Source organism: Myotis davidii, unplaced genomic scaffold, assembly GCF_000327345.1.
Source record: "Myotis davidii unplaced genomic scaffold, ASM32734v1 scaffold803, whole genome shotgun sequence".
Taxonomy (NCBI): Eukaryota; Metazoa; Chordata; class Mammalia; order Chiroptera; family Vespertilionidae; genus Myotis; species Myotis davidii.
Genome location: NW_006295567.1, coordinates 3,041,651 through 3,063,684, shown reverse-complemented (window position 1 = coordinate 3,063,684; position 22,034 = coordinate 3,041,651). Strand labels below are relative to the sequence as shown.

Sequence of the window (22,034 nt, the reverse complement as noted above, 5' to 3'; positions counted from 1 at the left end):
CAGTAGAGGAAAAATGTGTACTTCTTAAAAATGTCTACATTGTGTTGAATATTTGCATTGTACTGTGTGCCTATATATGTACAAATATATGGATCTGCTTCTTTCTCAACCACAGATTGCACTTCCTCTCTTGGGAGACATCGGTGTTTTGCTCAAGGTAATTGTTGCTATGTAAGAGACTACATGTTAATTTCCAGGAAAAATCAGAAAGGAAATCTTTACAAGAAATTGAGTCAATTGCTTAGCCTGAACTAAAATTCAATTTTTAAGATAGAAAAAAGGGACACGTATTTTTATGTACCTTGCGCCCTTTATACTAAGCCTTTACTCTCTTCTTCATCACCACCCTCCCATTTTAGGTGTCGAAGGGCAGGGAAGGGGAGAGATGATAGTTCTGAGATGAACCACAGGGAAGGCATCCTGTCACTGACACCCTTGAGTAGATCATTCTCTCCTCTCTTAACGGGTATTTACTCACCCTGGCTCACCACTGAGAAACCTAATCCTTCTCCCTGTATCTGCCCCGGCCAGATCTAGGATGAAAACCAGTGCTTCTCAATAAACAGCTCGATTGCAAGCCTGAGGTTTGATATCATGGGAGTTTACAAAATGAACTCTCAAGTTCCAAAGCCAACAATTGCCTTAACACCTGTTACTCTGTCAAATAAAAAGTATGTCTACTTATTTCCATCTCAGAGGGAATAAATCTTGCTGCCTTTTTCCCCTAATACTTCCATGTGTTTTATTTGTAAAACAGATGGGAGGGAATGATAATGGGACATCCATAACTCTATATATTTTCATTTCTTCATGGTATGCTAAGACGGAGTGAACCCACATGAAAATCTGCTTCTTCACATTATATTCAAATGTTATGTGTTTTATCTGTCTGTGTGTGAATGGACAGTGTATATGTACATACACAGAGAGAGACACACATACATTTGGGCTATGTGTGTGTGTATGTGACTTATTTTATATTCCTGGCATTTACCCAATGTTTTGTACAATTACTTACACAGTAGTAGGCAGGCAGGAATATTTGTTGAATTCAAAACACTCAGGAATTCTAGTATATGTATTTGGTAGGTGATTAAACTTTTGAGAATAGATATATATGAATGTGAATATGAATGTGAATATGAATTTCCATATGAATGTAGATAAAAATATATTATAGAAGTTTTTAAAAACTTCAAAGGCCAACATTGTCTAATAAATCAGAAAAGAATATTTATGGGAGTTTCAGGAAGATCTTATATTTATTGAGTTGCAATTACATGCCAGGCAGCTGCTCTACTTATGTAATCTTACTTACTTTCACAACAATCCTGTGAGTTCAGGCTGTGGTAGTATCCCCATTCTATAGATGAGAGACTGAAGTTCCCAGCAGTTAACTAAGTTGCTCAGAGTCACACAGCTCATAAGTGTAACATGAACATAGGAATACAGGTCCTCAGACATTGTCTGTTCTTTACAATGCAGTAGTGTTGTAAATAGAAGGATTGTAAGTGTTATACCATTCCAAAATAGCTAGGGTTCTTTACTGTAAGGATCAAAAATTTATACACTTACGCAGAAATGAATATCCCGGTGGGATATGGATTGGCTTAGAAAGACTGAATAGGCTCTGCCATGGTGAGGGCCCAGGACTACAAGGCTCTTGGAGTTTAGACAGTTTCACGAGGGCAGCATCTCTAATAAATGCTCTCTGCCATTCTTCCAGTCCTAGCATCTCAGCTGAGGCTCTGAGACCCAGGAGAGCCGATTGGCAAGAGGCAGGCAGGGCATGTTGACTGATAGTCCCAACAAACTGTATTGAATAGAATAGGAAAGCATGTAGTTCCCCCAATAAAATCTAATACAGGAATTTGGATTGGGGATTGGCTCTATTAGGCCAACTTAATAATGCCATTTTAAATCCTGACCCTGTTACTCAACTTATTAACTTTCCTTCTCTGTCTTGAGTCTTCAGCAAATTTGGTCATCCTGATTTCTGTTTTCAAAAATACCTTTGATTAATGTATTGAAAAGAGCTGAAATAATTCCAGACCCAAATGATACCCTATCAAAGACCATCGTATAGGTTAATCTGTGCATCATTCCCTCTTTGAATGAGATTGTGTATTGGCTAATAATTGGTGCATCCTTATCCTCTTCATAAGGAAATCTTAAGACATTTTTTCAAGAAGCTTAATACAAACTAATTTACCATTAACGAAAATTAATTTACCATTAATTTAGCATTCTGGTAATCCTAAACTAAAGAAAATGAGGACAGTTTGAAGTGACTCTTAGAAAATTTTATTGACTCTTAATGATTACCATATTTTCTGTTTATTAAAATAATCAATTGAATACTCTATTCTAAAATGTTGTTGTATATTGATATGCCAGGGTTTTTCTCTATATTGATATGCCACATTTATATGTATGTCTATAGATACAATAATTCATTTTCTTTAGACTTTTTTAAGTATGAAAAACTTTTTGGTTCTCTTAAGTCCTCAGGCATCTTTCTCTCGTTATAGTTTTTCAGACAATATAAGTAGTAGTCTCCAATTATATATGTATTTTTTTTAACTCCTCTACCAACACATTGGCTCTGTAAAAAGATCCTGATGCTAAAATTAGTTTAAGAAACAATGAATACTTTAGCTCCCATTTACATATCCCACCACGAAGAGAACTAAGAAGGCCCACCATGAAGAGAACTCTAGCCCAGCATTTTTTTTAGACAAGTTGCCTTAGAATCTTTTTACTATCATATAAAATTAGTTTTCCAAGGAAACTAATTTATTTGGAAATCAGACTTATGCTAATATTCAATGGGTCAAAAATATTGAACTTGACTAGCCATGAGCAAAGTTTTTTGCTAACTTCACAATAGCAAGCTTTAGTTCCCTCTTCATGTTTAAAGATTCTTCCCTTTGGTGAAAAGGATGAAAGAGTAGAGGCTTCTAGTGTCCTATATTCTGTCAACTGTTAAAACTAAACTTTTTCCCCTATCCAGTGGTCCCTATTCTGTGCCTTTCCTGATAATATTTTTATTTAACATTTTATTTAACAATAAGCCTTTCCAGGGCGTTTTGCAGACAATTTTTCTTTAGATACATGATAAGACATTTATCTTGGGAACTCAGACACTTAAATTCAAGCCTTTCCCAATCAGCTAAAGGTTACCGAGAAGGCAATGGAAAGGTAATTCCACTTAGATTTCCTATCTGTGCTTGGATCTGACATAGAAGTCAGGTCCAAGTCACTCAAGTAATTATTTCTCACATGAGTGCTTCCACTGACAAATAAAATGTTGGTAAACTATGTAGAGTTCTCTCACTAATTTTGCTCTCAGAAAAGAAAAATCCTTTCTTCACAGCTTTCTCTTTCTTTTTCTTTTAAGAATTTATTGTACTGGCTGTATGAGCTCTGTAATCTTGACTGTTATTCTAAACGATAATACCACCTCTCTTTTTATTCTTAATTTCCCCACCTCTTTTTAAAACATGCTACTAGGCAGTTGAAACTCAGTCTGTCTTAACTGACATGTGTATTCCTTATTTATTTAGAATTTTCCTTTTAAATATCATCATAGACATGTTTCTTAAATAGCTCACCAGTATCATAAACAGATATTAATGACTAGGTACATCAGTAGTTTTGACTTCACAAAAAGTAGTCTTTTCAAATTGGATAAATTAAGTTTCTGAAAGTGATGATACAGAAATTGTTCTATCTCTTATCTCTGGCAAAATTTCAATTAGAGCTCCAAATTTGATCAAACCTCCCTTTTATAGATGACTTTCATGAATCTCTCAGTCACCTTATCTTTTTACTCATTAGAACTTTTGTGGCAACTGCCAAAGCAGTGTCCCTGGGCTGAAAAGCAACAAAGGAGAAGAAGGAGGTGCTGGTGAGCCTGGAAAGTACGATTCTATAGCCCGGAAGGTAAGAAGGCAGGCTGGGTGTGATGGGCTTCCTACTGACACACATAGTGCCTTCTCTCAGATCTGTTAACCCTGTCCTCTAGGGTGACATAGGGCCACGGGGTCCTGCAGGAATCCCAGGCAGAGAGGGACCAAAGGTAAGGAAGTCTCTTCACTCTCCTTTGTGTGATCTCCAATTCAGTGTGAAAAAAAAGAAACCTGTTTTAAAATACACTACTTCTTACAAAAATATTTTTGGAAAATTGGTATAAAGCCATTGGCAAATGTAATTTATTTGTTCCCTAACTCTGTCCAAATTATATGGCCCAAGTATCCTGAGAAGAGATAGTCATTGTTTCAAAAGATGGCAAAGTGACTGAGTGTACTTGCTGAATTTATTGTCTTTTTAGGGAAGCAAAGGAGAACGTGGCTACCCTGGGATACCCGGGGAGAAAGGCGATGAGGTAAAAGATTATTCTCGGGTATATAGTCTTATTGATTCTCTTTAAGTAACTCATCAAAAGAAAGACATCAGTTTTCCTCAAGTTCATTTTTAAAGCTGAAACAAATAAAAACAAAGACTTAGATAGGTCTTTTAAAATGTTAGCACATTTTAAATATACTAATATGGTAATGTTTATTATCAATGGTCCAGTTTTTAAGACAAGGAAATTAAAGCACAAAGTTAATACATCAGTTGCTATGTTTCTATTTTCATGTAGCAGATGATAATTCCTGCTCTCCCAAAATTAAAGCCAGGGTTGTATGAGGAAAGGCTTGGGGGTGTGGGGGTGAGAGGGTGAGGGTAAGAGATCAACCAAAGGACTTGTATGCATGCATATGAGCAAAACCAATGGACACAGACAGTAGGGGGATGAGGGCTTATGCTTGGGGGTGGGGGTGGCCGGGGAGAGGTCAATGTGGGGAAAAGGAGACTCTTAATACTTTAAACAATAAAGAATTTAAATTTTTTAAAAAAGACAATTTTAAAAAGAAGCACGGGGTTGAAGAAGGGGTTTCACTGACAAATATCCCAAGATAGCTAGTAGGATGGGAAGAATAGTTAACAAGCAACCTAGAGATAAGAACAGCCCCAGAACTCAGCAGGACTTCTCTGGAACCTGGCTCTAATATGGCTCAACTTCGATGACCTTGTTTTGTCAGTGTGTCTGCTCAGCTTTCAAACTCTTGGGAGAAAAGAGCCTGATTGGACTAGCTTAAATCAGCTGCCCACCCCCGGACTAAGGTTCAAAGTCAAATGTGCTTTTGAGATGATGGTATAAGTTTCTGACTCAAAGCCATGGTGATGCTCAGGTTATCATTCTTTTCCTGCATAATTCACATTAACTATTAGAAAAACCTATTAGGATGATGAATTGTTGTTAGTTTAAACAGTTTTGATGCTAATAATTCTTAATGAAAGTAAGTAAGCCATCTGGCATATATTAACCTTGATATTAATGCAGAAAATCATAACGGTATGAAGTGATCTATTTTTTGAGTTGGAGATATATTTCAAATTATAAATGATCATTGTGTGTTATTCTTTTTCATTAATATTGATCCTATTCTAGAAAACTGAGGATTGGCCCTTGATTTTTTTCCAAGTTAAAAATTGAAGAATAGAAATATAGTATGATATTTATTTTCATTCATAAATAAAACTGTAAGGGCATTTTATTTTCAAATTAAGAGTTGTTGAGTATTTTCTTCTTCATGCTCCACAGAAAGTTTCATTTGAGATACCAGCACAATATCTGATTTTAATATTCAAATAGCTGTTAACTGCCTAGATTCGAGAGGTAGGCTTCAGAGGTGATTGAGAAGGTAACGACAAAAAGACCAGGAAATAATTGGAATTTGGGGTTTTATAAGGGACTCTAAGTCAGATTTATTAGAAGTTAATTTTTATTGATTTAACAGGATAGATACTTTATCCTCTTGGTGAATTGAAATCCATTGCTATTATTCCTCTGCTGTTTTAGTGTTTTCTTTCTTAAGGACACCTGATGGACCTTTAACAGAGTACACAATATTTTAAACAAGACTCTTATTACATAGGGAATTCCAGAAAGTTAAGTTCCATCTGGGAACTTAGGAGTTGCCTGTTTGTTTATTGGTCTTGGAAAAAGTGACATTATCTTCTATGTTTTTTTGCAGATGTTTCACAACTCAAGGTAGCAATTTGTACATTGCAAATAGAACACACATCGTATAGTCAAAGTAAATCCTTGCTTGGAATGCAGGCCTTCCTACAATATCTCAGGATAATAATTGATAAGTAGGACATGAAAATATTGTCAGCCATAAATTATTACAATAAATAAATAAATTTTCTTATAGCAACTGGGCTAGGACTTGCAAATTGAAAATATCAGAGCAGGGAAAGAACTTAGTGGTCCCTGAATATCTATGCAATAAATTTTAATTTATATTTTAGCTTGGCACTATATGCTAAATTGACTGTCCTACTCTTTAATATGTATTCATCTTCTTTAATGACCACCTTGTCTTCTAAAATTATCTTATTGCCCTTTATGCATCCTTAGTAACTTTTACCCTTACTCCAAAATTTCAGCTTGTTCAGAAAATGACTGCCAAGAATGATTTTTTTATTTATGGACTGAGGTTTATTTTAAAGTTTAATGTGGTCATCAAAGGTTAATGAGTCCCAAGCTTATAAATTAGACTGCCTAAAGACTCACTCAGCATCTATAGGCTGATTCAATGCTGAAACTAAAAGTAGCAAAAAAAAATACATAAGTAAATGCATATTGTATGCACATACATATGGAGAGAACTTTATGAAGATGTTGGTATTTTTAGATAAAGCAATTTATAGTATAGCATTTATAATTTCCAGATATTTAGAGGTGCCATTCCCAAAAAAGAATTGTTTTCTTTCTACTTATACACCTGTAAAAAAATTATGGTGGGTGAGTAAAAAGAGCCAGAACAATATCCTAACTCATACCATTCACACATGTACATGCACATGTGGATGTACACACACACTCTCACATACTATTGCCAGTGAGAATCATATCATCTTGAAGAAAGAATATGTCCACATTATTTAACACAAACACACATAAGATTTTTCCCAAGACTGTTTTATTTAAATTTATCTTTATTGTTGAAAGTATTACAAATGCCCCCCTTTGTTCCCCCGTTGATCTCCTCCTCCCCATTACACAAGACTCTTTGAAATCGGGTATTTGTAATATGGCATATATCATGGTTTTTGATTAGTCAACATAAATGTTTAATTTTCAATAGTAAAATTATTTGGTTAAATAAAATGCCTTTTTCTCACTGATATGACAGATGTTATGGTAGGAACTATCTCTTCTAGGGTCTTCAAGGAATTCCAGGCATTCCGGGTGCTCCAGGTCCAACTGGACCCCCTGTAAGTATTTGCTAGAACTGTTCTGCCCATGGTTCATATCTGCTGGAATGATGAAAGGTGAACTAATATTTTTCCTTTTTTGTTGTTGTTCTCTGTGCTTCTATGTAGATTATCCAGCTGTTGCATAGAAAAGTAGCATCTACCATCTCAGATTTTCATTTAGTCTTACTTAAGGTTGTTCAGGGTTGCTACCTGACCAGAAATCAGTCTGGGATTAAGCTAATTATTTGAAAAAAAAGTTGGATAGAAAAGAACATTCCATTTTTTAATTGTAATTTTTTGGCATTAACCTTTGGAAGAGATATTTAGACGGTTACACCCTTACGTTCTTGAGCACCATAAACTAAGAATTTATTTTCTACAGGGAAAAAATTGGTCATGGATCATCAGATTCAATTTATTTTCATTCCTATTTATGAATTAAAATGCCCTCTACTTTACTCAGTACCTTTTCTCACTTACTCTCAGACACAACACCATCACCTTTATGTCTTTGGGTATACTGTGTTTCCAAAAATAGAATATATTTTCCTTTTCCACCTGCTAGATCCAATTTCTCATTAAGGCAAAGCTCAAGTCTAGTGTTTCCAGTTAAAATACAGGATACACAGTTTAATTTTAATTTCATCTGAACAATATTTTTAGGATGTCCCAAATAGTGTATTTTTTAATCCTCATCCAAGGATATTTTTTTTTCATTGATTTTTAGAGAGAAGGTAAGGGTGAGGGGGAAAGAGAGAGAGAGAAATATCAATGAGAGAAACATAGATTAGTTGCTCTATGGCATATATCAGTTGCCCTTACAAGCAAAGGACCAAGGATTGAAACTGAAGCCCGTGCATGTGCCCTGAGCAGGAACCACACCTGAGATTTTCCAATGCATGGGACCACACTCCAGCCAACTGAGCCACAGGGGCCAGGGGCCAAATATTGTATTTTTATTTGCTAAAGATAGCAACACTATTAACTTCTCCAAATCTTCCCTTCTTAGAGTTCCTATGCAAATGGTATTTATCACACAAGTGGGAATGTAATCACTTTCCTTAATGTTTTGAATCACGGATTTGCCATAATTAAAATTTTTATCATTTTTGCTTTCACCACAGTTATGCAGAACAAACCTGGCTTTAAATTGTAGACTAAAATTAAAAATTAAGAGAGAGGGTTGTGAAAGAAACCATGAAAATTATAGCTAACTCTATTCTTCAAAAAGAATTAACATTAAATTTTATTTTCCTTTGGTAAATTGCAGATCACATAAGTCAATATGCACATTGTTAATTCTGCTGCGTCTTGAAGTATGTAAAATGTTGATCGCTACCAAAATTATAGCTCATTTAGGAAGGCATAATGTTATGTAAATTGCCATTTAAACAGCAAGGCTAAATTCTTAAATGTATCAAAAGGTTCCAATTAAGGTCATTAAATGTGGTTGGCCAAGGTGAAAAGCAGCCACAAATACAAATTTTACCCTTGCAAGAGCTTATCAGCAGCCTACAGCTGCTGTGTCAGCCTGAAGAAATGGAAGCTTGTAGGATTGATTTAATTAGGATTAAATGACCTTCAAAATGTATCAGTTTTTAGACTAACTGTCAATACCCTGTGGCCACTTCGTTGTTGTTTTCTGTAGCAAACTTAGTTTTGTGTTTTACAGGGCTTGTTGGGGAGAACCGGACATCCGGGTCCCTCTGGAACTAAGGGTGACAAGGTACAGAGGAAAAGCCTCCCTTCATGTTTGATCTGGGGCCTGGGGTCGGGGCAGGGTGAGACCATTTACAGAGAGAGCATCACAGTAGAATTGATGTCAGGGAATAGCTATTCTGATAGTGGACTTAGAAGGACATAGGTCAAAAAATTGGCCTGAACAAATACAGGAGATATGTTCCTAGAGGAGAGATAAAGAGAACACTGGTGCCATAGAGCAAAAGTCCAAGCTGGATCCAGGGTCCTGGGCATGGTGCTTTGTGGAAGGGGGTGTGGGAGCAGCCTCCTGAAGAGGTGCAGGTACCGTGCCTGTGTCAGGAGTTCCAGCCCCAGGGGCCGAGGCTTCGGAGAGAAGGCTGGTCATCAGGACTAGGAGTCCAATAATCGGGTGGCTGCTGAGAAAATCAGGGAGCTCTGTTATTTGAGAGTCATAGGGGAAATGACTAAGGAACCAGTCGTGAAACCAAAAGGTGGGGTATTGAGTCTGAGTTCTCTCAAAATCAAAGAATGAAGTCACGGACAAAAACGATCAGTGGAACCAAAGTTTGAGAGAAGCCAGACTGGAAAAGGTGCAGCTGGGGTCCCAGGAGCAGGCCGGTGCCCAGAGCTTCCTCCCCACGTAACAGCTGGATGTTAAAGTCTGTTAGTCCATGTGTAGAGGCCCACAAGGCCATAACCCACATGGGTGCAGGGATGTGCTCCCCCACACAGGAATGTCAGGAACCCCTTGCATGCCAGGGAGAAGAGCGAGGGTGAGAGAAGCGAGCACCTTTTAATGGGGGGGGGGGGGGGATTACACCTTGCTAGCTCCTAAATGGTCTTTTCAAAGAATTATGCCTTAATAATATTCTTGGGATTGGTTAATATATGCCTCACTGTCTTGTGATTGGTTATCTGCAAGCTGCCTGTCTTAGCAACATCTATACATTTTAAAGTGCATGCCTCTTACAGGCGTCCTTCCTTCCCCGCCCAGTTGAGATGCCTTAGTGACTCCATTAGCTGCGTTTGCTGGTTTTATTTCCCGCCCCCATGATCCCAATTCCTGACCGCCTAGCTTCCTTCTCTCTCCTCACCAGGAAGGCTTATTTCCTGGGGAGGCTGCTGATTGGGCAAATGGGCTGCTGTGGTCAGAAGGGAGGAGCAGCAATACAGGCCACAGGGCTTCATCAGTTTACCTTATTTAGGATCTAAATTGGCCCCACAATATGAATCCAGACAGAGCCAGAAAATGAGTGAAATAAGACTTCAGGGAAGTAACTAGATGAGAGAAGTAACAATCAAAAGTCCACACGAGGCACGTAAGTGGTTTCTACCCTGAAGTGACCAAAATGGGACAAAATGGCATCAAGGAACAAAGGAATCCCCCCAAAAATATGAAAGGGAACAATGTGCTTATTCTAAATAGTCTCAACACATATTTTTCTGATGGTATTCCAAGGAGCTTGCCCAAACCCACCAGCCTTTCTTCTCGGTTCTCTATGGAAATTATTCAGTCAGAGATTTGCCTTTTGAAGTTAATGGGAATTCCACACTGGATGAGCTTTGGGGTGCAATCGAGGATGAAAATATGTCTTTTAATTGTGCCAGGAATAAAGGTCTTTTCAACAGGCACATATTTTTCCTTGTTTGTTGTCCTCTCATAGCTCATGAGAACTATGACATAATTCTGGGAGGACACTGCCCGCAGTCAGCAGAATATGACATGTCTTGGAGAGATAGCCACCATCAAAGCAGTTTGGGCAAAGATACAATATACTCATTGTCACATTCTCAGTCAGACACATTGCAAGAAAAACTTTACAGTTTATTTTCCTTGACAAAGATACAAACAAAAGGGGTTTTTATGATACTTCCCTTTAAAAATAGGGAGATTGGAATGAAATCCTTCATTAAATCTATGGAAATGGGCTGAAATCCCTCAAAATTTGGGGGCACAGTAAGTAGGAATCCCACTCTCCCTGAATTCTTTTTTAATTAACCATTTCATGCCAACGGCCCTACGGGACTTAAAAGATTCTAAAAGAAAATTTACAGGAAGAACTTATTAAAGGCACCAAAGGGACCATAATATCTCTGCTCGTTATGGATTGATAAACATTCTGTGTTTTTTAAAAAATAAAAGTGAAACCCATTTTTCAAGTTTCAACTTGAATTCATTATTCAGTCTGCTTCTCCGGTAAACAGAATGTCTGAGGCTGTTTAAATTGTATAGAACATTTATCTGAAAGAATGTCAAACCACAGTCACTTCCATTCGGTGGGACATGCCTGACTTGGTTATAAAGTCTAATAGGAACTTAGGAAGTGAGAGAGGTTTCTCCTCCTGCAGCCATGAAATAGGTTGTGATTTTCTACTCTGGTCAAACTATGCAGATGACCCCTCTGATTCCCAAATGTTGAAGGTGTAGAGGTGAGGCTGAAGTGGGTGGTGTGTCCCCTGCTTCCAGGAGCTCTGCTCTGCACCCCCACAAGCAGCGAGTTCCCCCAGCTGCACTCAAAGTCCAGGATGGGATTACCTGGGTTGTCTGGCTCCATCTAAAAATAAGCTTCCTCCCTGGGCTCCCAGAGTAAGAATTTGAATGAGTGCAGGAAAAGGCATTTACCTCTCCTGTGGTCTAGAAATATATTTCCTGATGAAAGAGAAAAGCCAAGCTGAATAAGTCCTTGCAAGGCCAAAACAAAATGACAGCCCATATTGATTTCAGAATGCGGTTCCCAGAGCAAGTACAATCTGGTTCATGAACTTGGGGTGGAAATGTCTAAACCATTGATTTTCTGAATATCCCTTGCAGGGCAGCGAAGGACCTCCTGGGAGACCTGGACCTCCTGGACCGCCTGTGAGTTGTTCCAGGTTTAAAAGTTAAAGTTGTGTGTGCCTACTTATGACTTCCGTATCTCAGAGGTCAGACTACATTTAGATGTTCTTACGGATAAAAAGTCATCTGAGTTTTATGTATACATATAAATGTTGGCCAGGGTAGCTTTGGGGAGAACTGGTGCTTCCCCTTTAGCTCTGCTCCAACGAGAAGTGCTCAGATTTGCATACTGCAGACCTCCTTACTGTAGACTCAGAAGACCTGGATAGGTGCCCAGACTTTCCACTTCCTGCCTGGGGGGGCGGGGGAGAGGGAAGGGGAGGGTTGGTCATGAGAAAGTCATTAAACCTCAGGGAGCCTCATTCACAGAAAATAGGTGGGCTTTAAAAAGAGATCCCTTCCAACAATGTGAGTAGGTGCAGGATTTGGTATTATGTTATATGTGTTCATTGCAGTCCATTATGTCTGAGATGCAAGGAAATTCTATTTGTATAGCACCTACTGGATAAAATGTACAAGAGCCATCAGTGTTTTTATGCTTCTGATTGAGACAGATATGCACTTTTGTCGGGAGGCCAAGAAGAGAAGAGGTACCTCTCTCTGTAGCAAGTCTGCCCTCTTGTGGGGCCACGCTCAAATCGCAGCAGAACTTTGGTCCACCCTGCCTCATAGGAATATTATAGAAGCCAAACTCACTGGAGAGGGGGCAGAATTCCTCTGTGACTTTCTGAAGACCACACGGATATGTTGATAATCTTCATGTGAATGTAGACTTTGCACACAAAGGGATTTGCACTCTGTTTTCCTAAACCTGCTCTTCATTTTGTTTACCTTCTCCCTTGATAGGGAAACAGGACAGAAAGCATTTGGGACTCAAATCCTAAAATACACTCCCTCTCCAGTGGACAGAACAGCAAAATATAAACTGGACACACAAAAGAGACCTATGTTTTATAAGGGGTTTAAAAAAAAAACTTCCTCTTCCCCCTGAATCCTCCAAAATTACTTATTCTTCAAGACAGATGAACGTTGTCTTTGGGGGGGGAAACCTCTCACCTTTGGTTGGGGTGGGGAGGGTATCTCAGACAAAATTATCCTTCATTGTCCAGGACTTACCACACTAAAATATAGTAGACATTCAACAATTGTCAAATTAGTGAGTGAAATAATAAAGGCGTAAATGAATGGAGCATTTTTTTCTTCCATCACTAGTGATTTGAAGATGCAAGTCTTCAAATAATGACCATTATCCTAAAACAGTGAAATGATGGCTTCTTCAACTTTGCACTGGAATTATGGAAGTCATAAAAAGAGAAATTTAGATTAGTGATTGTATGGAAATTTCTTTAAAAATGATAAAAGATTCTAAGTAAAATTTTCATATGCAAATTACTTTGGGACTTTCCAATCACAGGCCAGTTTTATTAGGAAGTTCTTTTTCCCCGTTGTTCTAAGGAATATGTTTCTGTAGAAACGGCCACATAGGGTTGTGAGTAAAATCATCCCATTTAACCTTAATTTTCTGTTTAGTATGAAGAGACTGTGGAAAAAAATTACTTTTCAGTAGCCAAATTGTTCCCTATTCACATCTTCATCAGCAGGACTGTGGTATAGCCTGCAGGTCAGCGAGCTGTAAACAGTTTGCATAAATTGGCAATTCAGAAACTGAATTTTAATGCACCAATAATATTTTCCTCTGAGTGCATTAGTGTCTCGCCTGTCAAACCTGAACATTAAGCACACCCCTACTGGATGTGTCTGTGTGCTCCAGGTAGAGTTCACACCCCTTTCCATTTTTTTCTCTATATTTGCTTTTGAAGAGCCAAAAATAGAAACGCGGTATTATTTTACTTACAGTTTTAAACTCACTTTCTAAAATAGAACAGGAAAAATATATTTTTGTAAAAAGATAAAAGAATAATTCTATATCTCATTTCTTTCCTAAGGGTGTGCCATTCACTGAAGGAAATGGAATGAGCAGTTTATATAAAATCCAGGTATTTATCTTTATAATTACATAAAATAGTTTTCTGGTTATGGATTAATATAATTCTTGTCATCTTTTTTTTAAGGGAGGTGTGACTGTTCCCAGTTATCCAGGGCCCCCCGGCCCTCCGGTGAGTACAGTTGTTTATCACCAAGCATACCTTAGCTGAACTACAACTAAAACAAAACAAAGCAAACAAAAATAACTCCTAAGTGCACACCCAAAAATACGTGTTACAGATATAACCAAAATTTTATGCTGGAGGACAAAATGAAACCAATTATAATAAAACTGAGAAAATGTACACAGCTAAAATAATGAAAAATAGCATTATGCATCGCTGTGCCACTTTTCGCATTAAAAGTCTAAGAACTAGATCAATTTCCAATCAGTTGCTGTCGTGACAGTTCCATCAAGTTATGTTTTTTCATCTTTTTCTTCAAATCCAAACTGTAGCAGAACAAAACTTGCAAATATCTGTATGTGTATTAAAGCAAATCAGACAAAAATGCTTCCTATTTGGTAATTTTGCTTTCGTCATGCTTTTAAAAATAACTTTTCTTTTTTTTTCTCATAGGGCCCAAAAGGTGATCCTGGCCCAGTGGTATGTAATTCCCATGTTTTGTGTCCTTGAGCAAATAGGTCTTGATTAGAGTTTGAAAGCGGAGCATCAGGCAGAGAGGCCCTGCCTTCTTCGATGTCATCAGCTAACATCCTGCAGGGAGCAGGCGGGCCGCTGAGGAAAGGCCAGCAGTGCGCTCTTCCTTGTTAGACGCACCCGTCCTGAGGTCACTGCCTTTGGCGTCTGTCTCTTTCATCACTGTGTTTTAAAGTCACCCTTTGATGAAGGAAGGCACAGACACAGCTCCTGATAAATGGGGCACTTTCTTCTACTAGAACAATTTTGATGATTGATTCCATGTGAAGTAGATTGTAGAAGAGAAATAGTTACTGGAAAGAAATCCCTTAATATGTCGAGCATCTCCCCAGCCAAAGAAAGCAGGGAGACTGGTGATCTGCTTTGAATGTGAGGCAGTTGTTCTGTAGGAGATGCGCTGTGCCATCATAAACCCACTTCTTAGGAGAAATGTGTCAGGCGGTTAACACTCAGCACAGAAAGAGATCCTGTCCTCAGCTGCCCAAAGGATGGGCATTGTTCTCAAGCATCCTTCTCAACCAGGGGCCGTCACTGTGGAAGTTCTGCCAAACTGAATTATGGTACATCACCTTTCTTTGATGGCAGTTTTTCCCTTCATGTCCTTTATAAGCGTATGTTCCATCTTTTATATTCCATTTGTATATCCTTTTAACTTGAACTCAAATGTATCTGAAATTGAAGAAGTAAACTTTCAAACCACTTTCCATCGTCATGTGAGAAAATGTAAGGCCTTTTCCTTACAGTTTGGTAAAACTAGACGAATAGCCGAAACCGGTTTGGCTCAGTGGATAGAGCGTCGGCTTGTGGACTGAAAGGTCCCAGGTTTGATTCCGGTCAAGGGCATGTACCTTGATGGCGGGCACATCCCCAGTGGGGAGTGTGCAGGAGGCAGCTGGTCGATGTTTCTCTCTCATCGATGTTTCTGACTCTCTATCTCTCTCCTTTCCTCTCTGTAAAAAACTCAATAAAATATATTTAAAAAAAAAACTAGATGAATAAATTTTAAATGAGCAAAAGAACAAACCATACAAAGTAACCTTTTCACATCTAAATGTATTTTCAAAGATAATGGATTAAAGTGTGTATTTTGTTATGGGGCACTGAATATTAAAAGCCAATTTGTTTTCCCCTGAAAGCATGATTTTGACCAGCATTTTCAAGCCCTAAATATGTCATCAAGACATTCTTTTGCTACTCATTCTGCCCTTTCTTTATCTGTAACTTTTTTTTTTAATAAGGAGGAGGGAGAATCATAGTTTGGCTCCCTCCTTATTCCTCCTACTGGGGATTGAGCAACAGCAATCTTGGCATGTGCCCTGACCAGGAATTGAACCAGCAACCCCTTGGTGCATGGGAAGACACTCAACCAACTGAGCTACACCAGCCAGGGCTTTATCTGTAACATCAGTTATGCATTCACCAATTATATCTTTCGTCCTAATTTTAATTTTCTTTCATCTTGTTGATAAAAATTTCCTCATGGTCTTTCCTTCTCATCCTCACACACACAAAACATCCCTTCTGGATCATCTAAGTGCAACATTCAAGCTTTATCATTAATAACTGCAGATTAAGGTGAGAAAAGCTTTTTTAGAAAAGCTTTATAGTAAAGGATAACTTATAATTCACTTGGATTGGAAAGTGGGTGACAACAAAAAATGCAGACATTTGGCTCTATGTCAGCACCACCATGCACTATGTCTTCATTTCCCACCAGTTTCCCATTAGGGAGAAACAATATCTCATGCCATTAGAAATAAGGCAGAAATGGTAGAATTTTAGGTCACAGAATAGAATATGGAGAAGTCATGTTGAAGTGGGTAGCTTTACTCTTGGAGAATCCTTCAGGCCCCATGGCACCAGATCACCTGCTTCTAATCAGCTCAGTAGACTTTATATATGAAAATTACCCTAAGTTAAATTATTTTCTGAGGTGCTCCATTTCATTTCTTTGGTGTACAACTTATACGTGGCTTTCAATTAAATATTTCATTATTAGCTGCTTTCAAACAAACATTGATTGGCTGAGCACCTTTCTCTGTCGTAAGGATTGTTGGGATTGTAGACAAAGAGAATCAAATGCTTATTTCCTTTGTCAATAACCTAAGCACTCTTTTACAGAGCTTTATGTAGAATAAAATTTGAATATCTTATTTTCTTATTGACAGGGTACATAGTAATAGACATTTTAAAATATTTCTGAAGCATAAAAATTATCAATGAGTCTATTTCTGTTTTGATGGTTGCCAGAGGGGAGGAGGGTTGGAGGGAATGGGTAAAAAAGGTATAGGGATTAAAAAGTACAAATTGGGCCCTAGCCGGTTTGGCTCAGAGGATAGAGCTTCAACTGTGGACCAAAGGGTTCTGGGTTCAATTCTGATCAAGGGCACATACTTTGGTTGTAAGAGCCTCCCCAGCCCGGGCACTGGTCATGGCTTGTGCAGGAGGTAACCAATCGATGTGTTTCTCTCACATCAATATTTCTCTCTATCTTTTCACTCTCTCTAAAAATCAACGGAAAAATATCCTCAGGTGAGGGTTTTTTTAAAAAATAGAAATTGGTAAGTTACAAAATAGTCACAGGGAGGTAAGTTCAGCATAGGGAATATATGGTCAATAATATTGTAATAACTATGGATAGTGCCAGGTGGATACTTGAATTATCGGGGGTCTTTAGAAATCACATAATTCTATAATCATTACGCTGTACACCTGAAACTAATATAAAATAATATTGAATATCAATTCTAATTAAAAAATAATAACTTAAAAACAACTGAAAAAAGAAAAGAAAAAAATATTATCAAGTCCTATTCTACCCACTTTATTTCTCTTGATTAAAAAGTGTATTTGTTCACCCTAGCCAGTTTGGCTCAGTGGATAGAGTGTCAGACTGAGCGGTCCCAGGTTCTATTCCAGTCAAGGGCATGTACCTTGCTTGTAGGCTCCTCCCCGGCCTGGGTCCTGGTCGGGTCTCATGCAGGAGGCAGCCAATTAATGTGTTTCTCTCAAATTGATATTTCTGTCTTTTCCTCTCTCCTCCACTCTCCCTAAAATCAATGGGGGGAAAAATATCCTCAGGTGAGGATTAGAGAAAAAAATATTGTTTAAAGGTTATGTGTTCAAAGTGAGCAGTTTCCTTCACTCTAACTTTTCTAAATGTGTTCCTTGTGGACCGGAAGTCTCTAGTGAGCTTGAGACCACACACTAGAATGTGTAAAAGATTTTTTAATGGAAATGGTTACCCATCTTTTATCAGTGACCCATCAGCTTGATCAGTAACATTTTTTAAATGTATTTTTATTGATTTCAGAGAGAAAGGCAGAGGGAGAGAAAATCATTGATCAGCAGCCTCCTGCATGCCCCACAACGGGGATCGAGCCAGCAACCTGCACATGTGCCTTGACCAGGAATCTAACCATGACCTCCCGGTTCCTCGGTCTACGCTCAATCACTGAGGCTGATCAGCAACTTTTAAAATCATTGGAATGCTGCCCCTGAGTCACAGTTCATGTCCCGCTACAGGTTCAGAGAAGACTGACAAACTCTGCTGTGAGAGCTCATCTTCCTCTGCTCTTAAAGGGCATAGTCTCACCCGCTGGTAATCTAGCAGCCCCAGGAACCTCCCAAATTGGCCGACTTTATTAAGACAGCCTTTCCTCCTAATTCTTATTGTAATTGGCATTACCACCAACTAGAGGGATTCATTCTGATTAGATTCCTAATCAGAATAAAGCAACTAATCAGAAAATAGATCCATACTTCTCCAGGGAATGGCCTTATTCTCAAACTGTTTTCAAACACCAAATGCAAGAATACAAATGCTGGAAAATAGAGCATTCCATTTACTTGCTAGATTACTAATCAATGTTAGAGGGAGTAGTTTTAGGCAAAATATATCTTTGCTTTTGAAAACCAATGTTTGAAATTCATTTAATCATTGCTCCTGAGTTCCTTGTGTTCATGTTTAACAGGGAGAACCGGGTGCCATGGGTTTGCCGGGGCTGGAAGGATTTCCAGGCATAAAGGTAAGTACAGGGCTTAGAAATGCATACACTGATTCAACACTCAAACATGTTTAATGTTTACTGTGCACCTACTATTGTACCAGGAACTATTTCAGGTTTGGGAATACATGAGGGAACAGGACAGGCAAAAATCCCTGCCCTCATGAACTTATATTCCAAAAAGAGGATACAGAAATTAAATGAGTAAGCACAAATAACTAAATAATATTGTTGGTCAGTGCTAATGGGAAGAAAAAAGAGCAGGTTAAAGGGATTGGGGAGTGCTGAAGGGGAACAAGGTGATTTTTTTAATAGGGTAGTCTGATCAAATAGCAAGAGCTGATCAAAGACTTGAAACAGGTGAGGGGGAACTAGCCAAGTCTTCTGCAGGAAGAATGTCCCAGGCAAGATAAGTAAGTTCTAGAGATCTGTTGTATGGCTTGGAGACAATAGATAGCAATACTATACTGTGTACTTGAAATTTTCTAAGTGTTCTCAACCACACACACACACACACACACACACACACACACACACATACACACAGAAAGTGGTGGCTATGTGAGGTGATAGAGATGTTAATTAGCTTGACTGTGGTGATTATTTCACAGTGTATACTATATCAAGTCATCAAGTTGTACATGTTAAATGTATACATTTAAAAAAAAAAAAAAAGGAAACAGTAGGTCTAAATGACATGAGCATTCTTGTTCCGTCCAAGGAGCCCAAGGAAGTGAGTGAGAGGAGTGTGGTGGATAGGATCACCTCACCAAAGGAATGACAGTAAGCTTTTTTAAAAGGGAAGAGGACCAAGGACCGAGCTGAGCCCTCTGACATTAGGAGATATGGAAGAAAAGGAAGAACCAGTGAGAGGGACTAAGATGAAGTCACCAGGGAGGAAGAAGGACAATTTGGTGTCCTATAAACCAAGTGCAGAGGTGTCAAGGAGATGGCAGTGATCACCTTTCTCAAATACTGCAAATAGGTCAAGGGTGATGGGGATGGGGCCAATTATTGACCATTGCCTTTAGCAATATAGAGGCCATATATCACCAGAATAACTATTACTAATTTACTATATTGCTAGGAACAACTGCTGGACTGGAATGGATTTAAGAGAGAATGAGAAAAAAAGATTTAGGGACAGTATAGCAATGCTCAAGCAATTTTGCTGCAAAGAAAAGCAAAGAAATGGGCCAGTGGTTGCTGAAGGAAATAAGACAAGATTTTATAAAATGGATTTTTAAATCATTTTTTAAAATTGTGGGGTCTTTTTTAAATATAGTTTTATTGATGAGAGAGAGAGAGAGAGAGACAGAGACAGAGAGAGACAGAGACATCAGTGATGAGAGAGAATAATTGACTGGCTGCCTCCTGCACCCCCCACACTAGGGACTGAGCCTGAAACTCAGGCATGTGTCATGACTGGGAATTGAACCCTGACCTCCTGGTTCATAGGTGGACACTCAACCGTTGAGCCACGCTGGTCGGCTAAAATGGATTTTAAGACTATAGAAATACCAGAATGTTTTGTATGCTAAAGGAATGATCCAGTAGAAAGGTTTGGTGAATGATATAGGAGTAAAGGGAAGAACTGCTGAAATGTTGTCCCTAAATAGCTAAGAGGGTTGGGGACCTAGTGCATAAATGGAGGGTTTGGCTTCAGAGTTCATCTATGGTAACAGGTGGGAAATCAGAAGCATAGTGGTACACATGTTGATATGTAGAGAGATGAATTGGTTGGAGTCTATAGAAGTTCTTTTCTGATTTCTTAAATTTTCTAAGATGGAGAAAGCAAGGTGATCATCTGAGAGTGGGGTAGGGAGAAGAGGTTGGAGATTTAAGGAGAAGATCTTCTAGGAGAGAGGAAGAGTTCAGGGACCGCTGAGTGATGGCTCCTTTAAGACTCATGGTCATGAACTGAAGTGAGACTGGTCAGCAAAATTATGAGTGCTTTTCCAGCCATGTATAGACTCTCAGGTAAAAGTACCGAATAGGAGGGGAGCTGTATTTAAACAAGGTTCCAGTTTTGACAACCGAGTCCTAGAAGTAGCAATGGGTCAAAAGAGTTACCAGTATACACAGGGGAATGGTTATAACAAGTGACCATGGAGTTTAAACTAGATAAATAGGCCATCCAGGGAGTGAAAGATAATGGAAAACTTGTACATTAATGGATTAGAGGTCTCGGTGGCATCAACAATATCAGGAGTTCAAGTACCCAAGGGAATAGATTATGACAATAAGAGATGGTGGTCCAAGGTTGGAATACACAAAATTGAGATGATGGCGGGGATGCAGTGATTGTTATTGACAAGGTCTCAGGTATAACTTTGGAAATAAGAAAGAAGCCGGATCACTGAGGAGAGTAGTTCAAAGACCTGATGGTTCGAAGGACCATCTTGTCAGAGAGTTCTCTTAACATCCATCTTTATCTGATATGAAAATGTTTCCTTTGAATGAAAGGTTCTAGTATAGTCACTAAAAGGGTAAAATCCTAAACTTTAAAAAGAGCAGTGAAACTGACAATTACCTGTTTCCATTATTTGCCCATGTTTCTTAGTTCTTTTTCTATTTGACTCTAGTTATGCTTTATATATTAAAGACATTACTTCTTTCTTATATGTTGGAGTTTTTATCTAGTTTGTCTTTGCCTTTATTTTATGTTTAATCTTATTGCATATGGAAATAAAACTTTTACATAGTCAAATATAAAACTGTTTTTGCTTTATGATTTCTTATTTTGCTTATATGCCCTAAATGACTTTTGTTCTTAGACTCAACTACAGGTAGTCATTTATATTTTCTTCTAGTTACTTTATACTTTATTTTATTTTTACATAATATACATGAAATTTATATGGAGTATAATATAAAAAGAGGAATGAACCTTTTTTCAAAGAAATTATTCCATCATTAGCACTATTTGTTGAATAATACATCCCTTTCTTTTAAAAAAAAATACTGTTATAATTATTGGTCTCTTTCTGATGTTTCTGTTATTTTGCATTGATATACTGTCTAATCTTATGCCCACATTTCATTATTTTTATTGTTAAGGCTTTATTATGTGTTTAAATATTGGTATTGTTAATCTTCTTTTAATATTTCTTTTATCTTCTCTTCTATTTATTATCCTGAATGAACTATACTATTATTTGTTTAAGCTGCAATTTCATAAGAATTGTATTAAATTGATAAATTAGTTTGGGTAGCAGTGACACCTTTACAACATTGTCTTGCCCTCCAAGAACAAAACATATCTCTCCATTTAATCAGGTCTTCTTTTATGTCCCTGAAGGAAGTTAGGAAGTTTATAATGTAGGTTCTGCTCAATAAAAATGGCCATTTTATTATCCCATATATAATCATTAGTATTTTTAGCAAGGTCAGCTTTATCTAAAATACCACATTGCCTTTGGATAAAATGATGAGTCACTCTACTGTTCAAAGCAATTAAGGAGATCTTCTGATTGGCCTAATGAGAACTACATAATCCCTTGTTCTAAATATTTTTATTCCAACCCTACA

The 22,034-nt window shown here is 38.0% G+C and overlaps 1 protein-coding gene across 1 annotated transcript in view; it reads left to right on the top strand.

The window, feature by feature from the left end:
• Positions 1-22,034, top strand: part of COL19A1 (collagen type XIX alpha 1) — a 300,284-nt gene that overhangs the window by 244,803 nt on the left and 33,447 nt on the right. The window contains exons 33-42 of the mRNA XM_006770338.2: positions 3,841-3,945; positions 4,028-4,081; positions 4,334-4,387; positions 7,279-7,332; positions 8,987-9,040; positions 11,828-11,872; positions 13,798-13,848; positions 13,924-13,968; positions 14,416-14,442; positions 18,471-18,524. Of these exons, the coding sequence (XP_006770401.1) occupies positions 3,841-3,945; positions 4,028-4,081; positions 4,334-4,387; positions 7,279-7,332; positions 8,987-9,040; positions 11,828-11,872; positions 13,798-13,848; positions 13,924-13,968; positions 14,416-14,442; positions 18,471-18,524 (543 nt within the window). The remainder of the gene's footprint in view (positions 1-3,840; positions 3,946-4,027; positions 4,082-4,333; positions 4,388-7,278; positions 7,333-8,986; positions 9,041-11,827; positions 11,873-13,797; positions 13,849-13,923; positions 13,969-14,415; positions 14,443-18,470; positions 18,525-22,034) is intronic.